The sequence below is a fragment of the Cannabis sativa genome, chromosome 7 (genome assembly GCF_029168945.1).
Source record: "Cannabis sativa cultivar Pink pepper isolate KNU-18-1 chromosome 7, ASM2916894v1, whole genome shotgun sequence".
Classification (NCBI taxonomy): Eukaryota; Viridiplantae; Streptophyta; class Magnoliopsida; order Rosales; family Cannabaceae; genus Cannabis; species Cannabis sativa.
The window spans coordinates 50,313,182-50,326,575 of record NC_083607.1 but is presented as its reverse complement, the minus strand read 5'-3'; the positions used below and the strand labels follow the sequence as shown (position 1 = coordinate 50,326,575).

The 13,394-nt window shown below is 32.6% G+C and overlaps 1 protein-coding gene across 2 annotated transcripts; it reads right to left on the bottom strand.

Annotated features, from left to right (window-relative positions):
* Nucleotides 1-461: 461 nt before the first annotated feature.
* LOC115697729 (twinkle homolog protein, chloroplastic/mitochondrial) lies at nt 462-10,831 on the bottom strand. Of its 2 annotated transcripts, none has more exons than XM_030624840.2 (21): nt 10,279-10,831; nt 9,961-10,088; nt 9,361-9,416; nt 9,223-9,280; nt 9,002-9,112; nt 8,768-8,851; nt 7,791-7,871; nt 7,384-7,449; nt 7,188-7,304; nt 5,921-5,968; nt 5,747-5,832; nt 5,605-5,665; nt 5,013-5,195; nt 4,293-4,424; nt 3,755-3,816; nt 2,821-2,904; nt 2,342-2,473; nt 1,759-1,855; nt 1,200-1,334; nt 987-1,054; nt 462-816 (listed from the first exon to the last, which is right to left on the bottom strand). In XM_030624840.2, exons 1-21 carry the CDS (start codon nt 10,526-10,528, stop codon nt 768-770), a joined length of 2,088 nt encoding a protein of 695 aa, XP_030480700.1. In that variant the 5' UTR covers nt 10,529-10,831; the 3' UTR covers nt 462-767. The 2 variants fall into 2 exon arrangements, with proteins under 2 accessions (XP_030480700.1, XP_030480702.1); XM_030624842.2 differs by having other exon boundaries at nt 9,223-9,277; nt 10,279-10,817.
* Nucleotides 10,832-13,394: the final 2,563 nt, after the last annotated feature.

Below are 13,394 nucleotides of genomic sequence, written 5' to 3'. Positions count from 1 at the left end.
TACACATGAACCTTACAACCTATTGCTAATGCTTCCCTTTTAATAGAGTAAATTTTGAATAAAAACGAATGTCTTAATCAAAATTTCGACGAGTCCATATAATTTTTTGGTTGCACGAAGAATAATGCATGAAAAAGAAATAAAACTATCAGCATGAAAATGTCATAAAAGGAGCTTAGTTACAAACAATATCGTCTGATGTTTGCTAATAATGGTTATCTTAAAGCTAGCAAATATAACATCCAAGAGGAGAGAAGGTGGTAAATCATAATGACATGAATGGGGACATCTTGAAAAGCTTTCAAACCCTTTCCAAATAAATGAAAGAACGAATGTGAGAGGAGTGAAAGGAAACCCTAAATAACGGTTATGACGGAACAATTGTGTGTCTAATGAGTTTGTCGCTAGCACGACTCGAACGGTGTATGCATAGAATGTGCCATTATAATTAACAAGAGACAGGAGAAAATAACTAGAGCATAATATGAATATCTTCAAACTCAATTCATCATGTTGATGAGTACAAGACAATATGACAAAAATCATCAAGAATAACAAGATCCAAAAATGAAATATAGAAACAAAATTTTAACCTCCCTCACCTCCTAGCACGAAATCATACCTTTCGATCCATTCGTGACCATATATATATATATATATGTTCTAAGTCGGACCAGACCGATCATGGGAATAACTACAAAACTCGCTAAGTATCATCAATGGTTGGAAGACGCCACTGTACAAGGCTCTAAGTTTCATGTATTTGCCTATAAATCCTGTGATGAGTCGTTGACATCCATATATAGACCAGTTACCCTGCAAAGCCCAACAACAAATTTTCATCACTTTCAAATCATAATCCTTTTATTCTTTTTTTTTTCCCTTTTCCCCTTGAGAACAGGACTGACGAGCAGTTAAAGAGAAAATGTTTACAGATACTCTGAACACAAATAATCATATGACCATAATGCTAGGCTATAACATACCTGTCATACGACAAGCTGGCTTCACCTATGGTTCCTGCAACCTTATTTCGTACCTTTCTCACCAAAATCTGCAAGTCATAGAATACATATATAGATTCAACAGATGCTTTTCTCAAGGAGCTAATGACTTTGATGTTTCATTATAACAAAAAAAAACTGATAAATGTGAAAATTTATGAACTCTTTCAGATGGAATTTCAGTGCGATAGGCACCTGTACTTGATCGATAGGACCAGCTTCTGGATCCCGATTACGATGTACTACAATACCATTGTCACACTTGTTTATAAAGTGTGCACTTCCACTAATATCGTAGAGATTCGGAGCATTCCCTCCCCAATTTTGCAACTGCAAAGTAGCGTTGAATTATGTGTTTCTTCATTGTAGTGTGACAGAGAACTACTGTCAAATAAATTGTTGAGTGAAGCAGAGTATGCTTGGGTGTTTAAGGAAAAATGTGAGATGTTAATGACTTGCAAGACTTGGTTTTCGCAAGCCTATGGTGGCATCAGTTATGTGGAATTGTATGGTGATAGAAACATCAAGGATCATTTGATTGGAAAGAAATAAACATATCTCAAAAGGAAAAAAGTTTTGATGTGGCCTATTTGCAGAATAATATTTAAGTCTCTAGATTCTCTGCTTTCCTCAATCCCTCCTCATTCGGGAAACACTAGTTTTAAGTGCTTAGTTTCAATTTTGTTCTTTTTTTTCATTAGATTATATTTATTATTTTGGGAGAAAGTAAAATAGTGCAGTAGAGGAAACGAACCTGTCGAGGGTGTGCTACAAACCAGACATGGCAAGAGTGATGTTGAGCAAATCTCTTAACCTTGGTAAGCATCTGACTTACATACTCTGTTTCTGTTCTGTTATAAGTGAAAAAATAAAAATTACAAATTTCATAAGTGACAAGTGAAGGAAAAAAGAAGTTGAATTGTATAGCAAAGGCATGCAAATTTATTGTTAGGGATAGGTTGTAGCCAAATTAGCAGGGTATTTAAGTGGTGATAGAATATTATATAAACATGGAGCAGGTTAGAAAAAGGGAAAAAGAAGTGTGACTATATTGTCGGGAGCTTCGAGCTCTTGGGATGTCTCCAGCTCCCTCGAAGAACCTGGGCTACCACTTTCTGTATTTTTTTTTTTTTTCAATTTCAGCAATTACAATCTTGCTTTTTACGCAGTTCATTTCTACGAGAAGTCTAGAGTTGATAATGGCAATAGAGGACTAAATGAAGTTGGTCTTTTATGATTAGTGCAGATTCGAATGTATGATATTCGAGACACTAAAAATAAATAAAGAAATACAACCAGATGCAAACACACCCATAAAAAAGATGCAGTAACTCAACTGGTTTGGGGGACGCTGATGATCAAGCTCATTGTAAGGGTCAATTACTAGACCACGCACCCCATGTCTCAGAACAGCTGCTTTCGCAAGATCCAGAACCCACTTAATATTTGGAAGGGAATCGTCCTCACACCTAATTCGCATATGAAAGAAAAGGCGAATCATTACAGGCTTTTCATAAATTTTCAATTAAGATAACATTGCAGAATCAACTCATTCTTAAAACATTGACCTGCATCCATTCTAACGTTATGACCTCCAAACTTACTTTATATAATAGTGTGCTACCATAACATCTAAATTTTAGCGTAGGTTCAAGAAACATAAACAATTAATACAATCCAGAAAAAGTGAACGTAACAGAATAGTGGGCACCAAGTATGGGTTTTACAGCATAACTAACATGAACAATACATTAACTTATTACCGATTACCGTACGGTTTGCAGCTGAAACAGGTGAATTGAAGCTTCACACTCACCTTATGAGATAGAATGTGTCCTTAAGCCATTCCTTTCCTTGCTCAAACTCTTCAGCATCCATTCTTTCAGCACTGTCACCGTATCTTTGTCCAGAAAAGAGATCGAAACAAATTTAATTTCACTAACGGGCAGAATTTAAAAGAAAAATTATAAAATCCGATCAGTAATTTAAGAGCCAAATAATTAAAAGTAACAAAATCTGCAACGGTCAATCATATCAATCCTTATAGCACAATTACCCAGACCAATTCCTGATTAGATATCAATATTACCAATAAACTAGATTCAGTTGGTTGGTAGTAATTTTCATCAATATCAGTATCAGGATCAAGATCAGGTCCTGGTCTAGGTCTACCAATAAAGATTGATATATTACATTACAACCTATGCAACAATACCTACCAATAATTTTAATCTCACTTTTCTCTGATTTTTATTTGTCTTTTGTTTCTGCTCTACTCTATCTATCTCAAGTTTCTTCGTCCATTGTAATCCCTCTGTGCTAGGAAGACCATTGTGTTCCTCTTTCATTTTCCTTGTTATCCTTTTAATATATCAACTAGTTAAGGTTTGTTTTCTGTTTCTACATTTCTATTTTCTTTTTTTTTTTTATCTAAAACATTTCTATTTTCATTATTATTCATATCCCTAGTATCTTGCTCCGTGAATGAGAATTTGCTAGAATCAAGGTACAGAATACAGATTTCGGCACCTTCATTGATAAAGACAAGAGAGACGGGACAATATTCAATTTGTAGTTTTACTCTTTGTTCAGAGAGATGGGACAATTTAGCAAAGGACAATGCGTTTAAATAAAAGCATCTGTGCGTTAGATTTAGCATGTAATAACTGAACATCAATAAGTTGACAGTTCAAGAGAGTCAAAAAAAAAATAGACAACAATAAAAAGAATACACTATCTCTCAAACTCACCGTAAAGTAAAGAAAGGTTTTTTTACGTGTTTCTCCAAAAGTTTTCGTGCATGCTCCCTGACCTGTAAATTATTAAGAATAGAATGAATAAGACCAGAAACAGAAAAGATATGAAGACCATAATCAAAAAATGGAATTCAACCTATGAAGCAAAGGAGAAAGAAATGTAAAATCTAGAAGATATACATTGCCCAATTCTTTTGGATTTTCAAGAGTAAAAAATTCGAGGATTTGCCTTATAAGGAGGTTTGGGTTGCCATTTTAGGTTGTAACTCAGATTATAATTATTTATATCTTCTTTTATCAATACATCCTTGTTTCTTATATAAAATAAATAAATAATAAAAAAAAGATACAAATATTATCTAAATACTTTATCTATCTTAATTTGAATTTATGTAAAACTAACAAGACATAATAGAAATCCAAAAAGTTATCCAATCAAATTGGTAAGCTTTCTTAGATCAGATTCCACAAAATGACAAAATATCTATACAGAAGAATAGAAAATTCGGATTTTTTCAGTAATTAGCTTTACCTTGTTCTCCATTGAGCAAAGAGCAAATTTCCAACCCACATTATGATTAAGATTGCACAAAAGAGCATCAATCCACTCACTCTTCCCCGAATTAGGGACACCAGTTACAATAGTTAATTCACCAGGCACGACCTAATTAAAATTAAAAAACAAATAAGAATGAGAATAACATCATTTCAACATAGTATTTTAGATGTAGGAATAATAGTAATTAAACCACTCCACTTCGTGTTTTTGTGCATTGTAATAAAAGTTCACTACTAACCAAAATAAGGCCACCTGCATCTCTCAGTCTTTTCCTCACCAGCTGAATTCTCATATTTTAGTATCCTCTAATTCAATTCACTTTCGATTTCTTCTTTTCTTCCTTCCCACCTTTCTATTTTCCTAAAGGTATTTGAGTTCGTTTTCAGAAAAAAATAGTTTGGGCAATGACAACAAATTCTAACATAAATTATCAATGAGTGTGAATGAAAAGTTATAGTTTCATATTTAAATTATTTACCAAAAGAAATATTTCCTTAGGAATAGGTGTGTAATTTTATAAGTGAGATATTCAAGAAAGAACTAGATACTGCTTCCCACTCACTTACCAAACAAATGACAGTGCTAGTAATGGGTATTAATTAATGTAGAAATAATGTGCACCTAAAGCAGCTGAAGGTATTTTCTAGCATTTTTTTTCTTTTCAACTGTAGACAAGATAGCCAATATGCTTACATTGTATAACTCGTTCAGAGACTTCCATCCAGTTGAGGCACCAAACCCATATCCAGCAGTGCCATAATAATATGCATCTATTTCATCGAAGTAATCACTGAACTTGAACAGCCCACGTATGGGGTATAATTCAGCATTCTCAATAACTTCTTTCAGTACATCAGCACCCATATACATGAGTACCTGTAAAAGCATTTTGTACATAATTGTAAGGTTCACTTCGGAGAGACAGTAAATCCCAATAAAAATAAAATAAAATAACTCTTCAGAAAATGGCCACAAAGTTTTTTTTTTTCTTGATTAACGAAAAAAAATGCATTTACTTTGTAAATACAACTTTCTCAAATATGCAACATAAAATAGTCAGTATTTTCATATATTAAATAAAAGGTGTTCATTAGTAAACATATTTGTTATCAGTTGAAGTCAGTTTTCGAAGAAAATTTGTTTCCTTTGATTCGTAATGCACAATATTATTATTAACTGCCTCAACTGAAAAAGTATTATTAATAAATGCTTACACAGTAAAAATTATAGGAGCAAAATATTTGCAGTTGATAAGTAATAAGTAAAGCCTGACTAGTTGACTGACCTCATTTGCATCTTTAAAATAGGTATCGTCAGTTTTCTTTGGCCACTTGACTCGCCAACATCTGCAACATCAGTTAAGTCATTCATACTAGCACCAGCTAAAAATTGTTTCAACACAGAACAACACTACACTATCAACGAACCTCTCTCGTCCAAGCCGACGCGCTAGCTCTTCGGCCAAGGCTTGGCCAGGTGTATCTCCATCAGTAGCAAGTATAATGCGTGATGCCTAACATAATTGGCAAATTTAGTAAAAACCTGACAACTCCAATAGTATCGTGAGTATCGTGTCTTATGCACAAGAATAATTTACGAACCTTCTTTAAGTACTCTTTACAGTTCCACAAGTACGAATACTTTGTGTCCTAGCTTTACAGAAAACAGATAGAAAAAAAAAAAACATCAGAGCCATTCTGATGAACAAGACAAGAAAAAATAACAAAGAAAATAAACAAGAACTATGGTAAGTAGAAACTAGACAAGATCAGATGGCAATGATAAAATGCAAATGATGTTGTGAGTGTTATAGCCAATGGTCCTTAAGTACGAAATTCATATCAGATACATAAAATACTTTGAGGGCGGAAAAGAAGACAGCTACGTGTCAAAGGGTGTGTTCGCACTTATTAGAGTATCGAAATACATATCCCTTGCTTATGTTTCAGTTAAAGTTTTAGAAGCAGATGAGGATATGCAAAGTTACAAACCTCGACTTCGAAAGGAAAAAAAAAAAAAGAAAAAAAACATATCCCCAAAATTAAGTGATCAATAACACAGACATAGACCCATGAATTCAGAAAGCAATGAAAAACAATTAGGAACATAAAAAGTAAGCAAAGTACAGAAGGATCGTGTATATATATATACACACAAATATATATCTTCTTGGACCAAGATTTGCAAATTCACATCAATTGGAGAGTAAGAAAAGGGAAAATAGTTAAGACAGTATTGTTGAAGGAAAGAGCTTCAATTACTTTAGACAAGCCTTTAGGGAACAAATGAAAATTTGTGAATAAAAACTCTTTTTTGCTGTTCCCAAAGAACAAGCGCCAGAAATTGTCAACTGCTAAAAATTTGAGAGGGTAAAAAGCAAAGAACTTAGGTGTTGTATGGTTTCATTGTAATGTAATGGTAATGAGAATAATAATAGTAATAGAAATGATATTGCAATGCTTGGTTTATTTTTGGAATGACATTGGAAACTTGTTTAGAAAACAATGCCATGTACCGTTGCTTGATCTCATAGCAGAGATCTAATTATAAAAACAGTTTGTTCAGTTTCAATAAGTAAACCTTTACACACACGCACACACAAAAGAAAAATAGTAACAGAGACATTAATAATAGATAGTTTTCATGGATTTAGGTTTAGGATTTAGTATTAATGAAATCTTTATTTTTTCTTATAATTATCCCTTTTTGTAATTTGTGGATTTAATTCCATTTGCAATGAAAAGATGGTTCTTTGTTTGAGACATTAACAATAGATGAAGAATACCAAAGTATAAAGGTAGGCATTCCTCATTGTCAATTAATACAGAATCATAGACAAATCCTCTAATAATGAATAATGACACAAACCTGTTCTTCAGGTGGCAAGTCCTTTGTGGAAGCCGAAGGAGGTGCACCATCAGGGACACTAACACAATTCCGAAATCCAGCTTCTTCCATTGCAAGCTTATCCATTTCACCCTCAACCTGTAATAAATTTGGAACAAGCATCAGGTAGTGTAATGATTTGGGGGACATCCGTTACCAGCAATGGTGGAAGACGTACAATAATAATATCATTAATATCCTTTATATCATCCAGGCCATAGAAAATCTTCTCAGTATCCGCTTCCTGGAAAAGAGAACAAGAAAAAGATAACATGTGAAATGTAAATATAGCAAGAAATCAATTGAACATGATAAAAAAAAAAATCAAGTGAACACGATATATATATTACAATTATTTCAATCAAGTGTATAAGCATGTATAATTGAACCACACTAAACATTTAAGAGAAAAATACTGTATTAAGGGTTTTAAAGTATTAATTTCAAAAAGTAAATTTAAAACAATGTACGCATGTGTTTACTTATAAATACAGTTATGTTAGTGAATACATATACACGTAGCAGACATTTAAATTTACACATGATGCTTATACTAATATTCAATTTAAGGATGATTAAAAGAACCTGCCAAAACTTCTTGTTGATGTCTCGATACTTGCAACTGATAAGTGATCCTTCTCGCCAATATGTAAATGCAATGGCAATCTGTCAATAAATTTCAGAAGACCATAAGGCAACGAATAGCCGCAAATGAAACAATGTTACCCAAAAGATATGGAGCACCATTTAGATAGATCCTACCCTAGCTGCCTCTCTTACAAATTTATAAGAAATTGAGCCACTAGGAAAGGCTTCTGTAGAACTATCCCCTTAATGGTATATCAAAATTCCACAAAATTTCCTTCAGTGCTTCACCTGCTTCCTATAACTGTCTCCAGTGCACCAGTATTTTTTATATTTTCTAAGCTCTCCAGCCTCTCTGTTTTTTACTCTCCAATTTTTGGCACAATTCACTTTTTACAGTAATATAAACCAGCTGTTATGTCTCAAACTCAACTAATACTCCAATAAATGGACAACTCTCTTCATATAAAGACTTATCCTTTCCATGTGCATGGCTTTGATTCATAATCATATTTCGAGTACCATATACAGCAATATCTTTTTCCAAAGGTGATTGTTAAATTGGCAAAGACTACCTTTTGCTTTTCCTATAGAGTTTTCTAGGGAAGAAACAGATGTGTAATTCCAGGGGCATCTTAGTGATTACACTGCTTCTAATGTTGTGTTTAAACCAAGAGTTGACTCTAGTAACAAAAAAACAATATGTACTATAATTTTTGTACATGTGTGCTATTGTTTAATGATACCTTAGTTACACTTCATACTATATTATGATAAGTCTTTCAAGTGTTAAATACTGTATAAGTAACTGGTGTAAATATAGCTTGCTTGCCAGTTGTCCATTTCAGTTTGGTTTTGACTGCTAAATACGAAAACATATACATCATATACTGTTCTGATACACAATGAAAATGCAAAAACATCTTATTTTAAATAACATTTGTAGATCTTTTTCTTTACTCAACATTAGAGTGCACCTGATCACCATAACATCTCTGCATGACTGCATTTCTTTCAAGTGTTTCCTTCGAAATCATTCTCTCTGCAAAATAAGAGACTAGCTGAAACAAAAGAAAGAATAAGAATTAGGGGAAAGACTACACATTACAAAGCCATGCACTTGACAGCTCAGCTTATCTAGTAACTGAAAATCAAATTGGTAGGCAAAGAGGTTTAAAAGAAAGAGGTTAAAGAAATTATAATATAACAACCTCTTCGCAAGGTGGCTCCAGTTGCAAGCTCTCCACTGTTATTTCTCTTTTTATCTTAATTTTGGTGGTTTTGCTAGATGTTTGATACGATGACTTACTATTTGCGAAAGGCTGCAACAAACCAGCATGGCTTGGCTGATTACTAATCCATTAATTTCCAAAACAATATTGTAAGAAATATTCTTAAATACAGCTCGGAGGAGGAGGCAATGCCAACTTACTCTTGTGTTACCTGTCCACCCACATTTTCCCCGAAAGCACGTCCACACAGCAGAACTTCTAAGAACCAAGCATACCCAATATAATTAAGCTTTGGAATCTTTTAAGGAATAAAATTTATAATGTGAATAGAAACATACCCATCTGGTTCGATAAAAAGAGATAAGCTCTTCTCCCCAGAATCACCACCCGAGCACTGCATAAATAGTGTTAAAGTTACCACATTACAGTACATTAAAATATCTCAAATAAACGAGAGAATTTCAAGAAAAGATATTACCTTTATACAAATTTAGAATCTAAAACCAATCAAATCACATGAATACAACATAAATTGCTCTTAGCCAGATTGGCAGATTAGTACAAATACCAAACAACACCAAAATAATAATAATTAGTAGGCTCTCCTTATAATCTTACAATATTTGGGAGTAAGAGAAGTATAGTACTTGCTGCTACATAAGTATCCAGAAAAGACTAAAACTTTAGACTCTGCGGGGGCAAATCACATGCAAAATCTCTACACTTGTGATATACAGCTAAGTTGTCTAGAGTTTAAACTTTAACAATCATCGAAGCACAATAAAATCCTATGGACTGAAAAACTAAAACCAGTTACTAACAAGTTACAACTAGACTTGGAAAACTAAAGACAATCTCAAATAAAGCATTAAACCCCATAATTCCTAATCAAAACATCCCAATATAAATCTAAAATGCAGGGGCAGAAGTGAAACTACCATTGGACAAAGCAAATGGTTGAACTGCCCAGGTATAGATATGTCACAGTCCACACCAAGGTCGCTCAGTTTATTCTTCAAAATCTCAATTTTAAGAGAAGAAGCCTCCTCCGTGTTCTCCAAAAAGACTACATAGGAGTAAAGCTTAGTTAACATTCACATAAATACCAACATGGGCAGACAAACAATCTTCTACCTCCTTCACTGTACTTTCTCAAAGTAACTTTTTTAATAAAACAAGCACATGATTATCTTTATTATAATCATAAAATAAAAACCTCAAACAGATAAAGCAGACATGGGCTTAAAGGGTCATACCGGTTGGGGGGTCATTGACCTGAGATACATTAGAATACCCATTAGTCTTAAGACAGAAGGGCTGAATTCTGGAGTTGGGTTTTAGAGGAAAAGCAGAGAAAGAGAGTCTAAAAGTGTGGAAGAGCTGTCTATGTGAAGAAGGGGTTAAAGGGTTTGAGAAAAATGTAGGCTTGAGAAAATGGTTTGAGGCCATGAACACACTGGTCGAGGATAGAGAGAGCTTGTGAAGTGGACGATAAAGAAGACGCATGTCTATGCCAAAACAGCCAGGTTTTCTAATAGTTTTTAAGCGTTTCTATCACTATTTGGATATAGCTATAGGCTATAGCTATGGCTATGGCTTCTTCTTCGTTTCAAGCTTTCGAAAGAGGTTGTTGATACCTTGGGTTCTTAGAAGAGAAGATAAAAGGGAGAGTAGGGGTTTAAGGGCGCCTCTCTTTGTTTCCTTTCTCTCTCTTTCCTCACTTTTGTGGTGTGTTAGGGGGGAAGACGATGACCAGTTGAGCGCGCTTTTGCTCTTCCAACTCGAACACACCAAAATAGGTCCTTTTCTCTATTTAGTAATATTTTAGATAATTACAAACACGTCCATTAATTTTAACTAAATTGGATAACCCCATATTGTTTTATAAAATAACGAAACTCACCCCTATGATTTCACTTTGTTGTAAACAATTTCATAGTTCCCTCAATATGAGTTCAAACAGTTAAGGAGATTTGAGTTTTTATGCTTCTAAACTAGGAATGTTTAGCTTGTATAATCTAGCTTCAGAGAGAGTTGGAATTTAATCTAGTCATTAGTCTTACCCGTTTGGCACAGGTTTTGAAAAAGCTGAAAGTTGCTTTTAATAAAAACTGTGATAAAAATGTATTTGGTAAGCAGTCAAAAAACAGCTTTTTGAAAAAAATTTGGAAAAGCTACAACTAAAAGCTAAAGCTGCTCCAACCCAATTTTTTTACAAAATTATTTTGATTAAAAGACTATAATAAATTTTTTGTACGAAAACCATATTTATTTATTTATTATATATTAAAAAAATAAAAATATATAGAAATAAATTAATTATAATAAAATAAATAATTATTAAATCTCTTACTTTTTAAAACTAAGCGGCGCTTTGCTTTTAATTTTTTATTTAAAAAATTATCCAACTTTTATAATTTTTTTCATATTTTAATTTTTTTATACTAATTAAGTGATTATAATCATATATATAATATTTAGATATATGTATTATAAATAAAGTAACAGTTTTGAAGTTAAAAACATATATAATTTTGTTATTTTTTAAATATATAGACGGATAATAATTTTGTGATAAATATTAAAAATAGCAGAATGAACAAAGAAATTTAATATATTTTTATAATGAAATAATTGAAAAAATAATAACAATTTTTAAGTTTAATAAAAATGAGCTTGTGAATGATGGTATAGTTTTTATTTTTATTAAAAGATTATGGCTAATTAGTAATTTTTCCCCCCGAATTTTGACATGTACCAAATTATAACCCCTGAACTTTTTTGGCCATTAAATATTCCCCATGAACTATTGAGATTGTTAGATTTAAGGACTTTTGTCTAATTTTAGTAAAAAAATTCTAACATAGATGAAAGTTCAAGGGGCATGATTTAGTACATATGAAAGTTTGAGAGGAATAATTTGGTAAATATCAAAGTCTGGGGAGCATGGTTTAGTACATAAAAAATCACTGAAACAATAAAATTGAATGAAATTAGACAAAAGTCCTTAAATTTAATAATCTCAATAGTTCGGGGGGATTTTTTAACGGTCAAAAAAGTTCAGGGGACACAATTTGGTACATGCCAAAGTTTAGGGAGAAAAATTACTAATTAGCCAAAGATTATTTAGACTTTTTCTCTTTAGAAAAAAAATAATTACAAAAATAGTTTAATTGATAAAAGTTTTTATATCTTGACTAATAAATAAATAATTTTATTTTTGGTATTGATTATTAAATTATATAATTTTTTTGTGAATTTAAATTAGTTGAGAGGTAGTTTTAAAAAAAAAAGTTAGAAAGAAATTTTTTTATATATATATATACAAATAGTTTACTTTTTTTATATATAAAATTACAGTTTGGTATATGTTATACCCGAAATTTGGCTACCATTTCAATAGAGGACACATGTCAAGTTAAGGGGAATATGGATCGATGAAATTACTTTTAAGGGAATAACTCATTAATTGCGTAAGTAACAGAATATACTTGCAACTCGTTGATTATAAGGTCTTATGCAGGGTAAAGATATACAAACTGTTACCTAGTGTATCAACGAGAAACCATATTGCATTTGATGCATAAGGCAAGACATCGACTTGGTTACCCCTGGGAAGACAAAAAGCGATGCATATTGATTGTGAAAACACTTAGCGTACAATATATACAAACTAAGTATAACAGTCGGGTGGACTCAAGACCTCATAAGCGAGTCGCCTATCTTGCTATAGGAAGGCACACTCCTTTGACTTTAACCACTTCAGACGTCTTTCAGTGAGACTTATAGTCTTGACGAGTCAAAAGCTGACATTCAAATGACTGCTGAGGTATTCTTTGTAAATAAGAAATGTGATTGTCAAAATGAAGCGTTAAGCCTTCAAACAAAGAAGCAATGAAGCGTACATTGTCGACCTCGAAAAGATAAGAGAAAAAGCTCCAGCTCGCTATCAAGGTCATTGGAACTGAGTTCCTGTTGAGACATCCCAGAACCTATGATTTAAGACGTGTTTAAACACACAATCATTTTGACCCAGTAAAAGCGGATAAATCACAGCTGTGTGATATTCAAATAATAATCGCATTTATACTACGTAATATGTAATCAAACTCCATGATTTCAGGGGAAAAACGTTGTAAAGATTACAGTCTATTCTATAATTAACTGACTACTATGTGATTATAAGTAGAGGCAAGTTAGATCAAAAAAGGAACGAAAAAGTCATAAGGGAAGAAGGCCCTGAAAAAACCATCAGAAAATCTAATAAGATTGACTCGTCAACTATGCAGAATTTTAACTGCAAAATCACGTAAAAAATTATTTGTGTTCATACTTTTTCCTTTACTAGTTTTATTTTTCTGTGTGAGATTGT

Coding starts and splice junctions, on each gene's coding strand:
- LOC115697729 (XM_030624840.2), bottom strand. CDS start 10,528: ATGCGTCTTCTTTATCGTCCACTTCACAAGCTCTCTCTATCCTCGACC. Junction 5,969..7,187: donor ACTTGCCACCTGAAGAACAG/GTTTGTGTCATT, acceptor CTGTAAAGCTAG/GACACAAAGTATTCGTACTT. Junction 5,833..5,920: donor GTAAAGAGTACTTAAAGAAG/GTTCGTAAATTA, acceptor CAATTATGTTAG/GCATCACGCATTATACTTGC.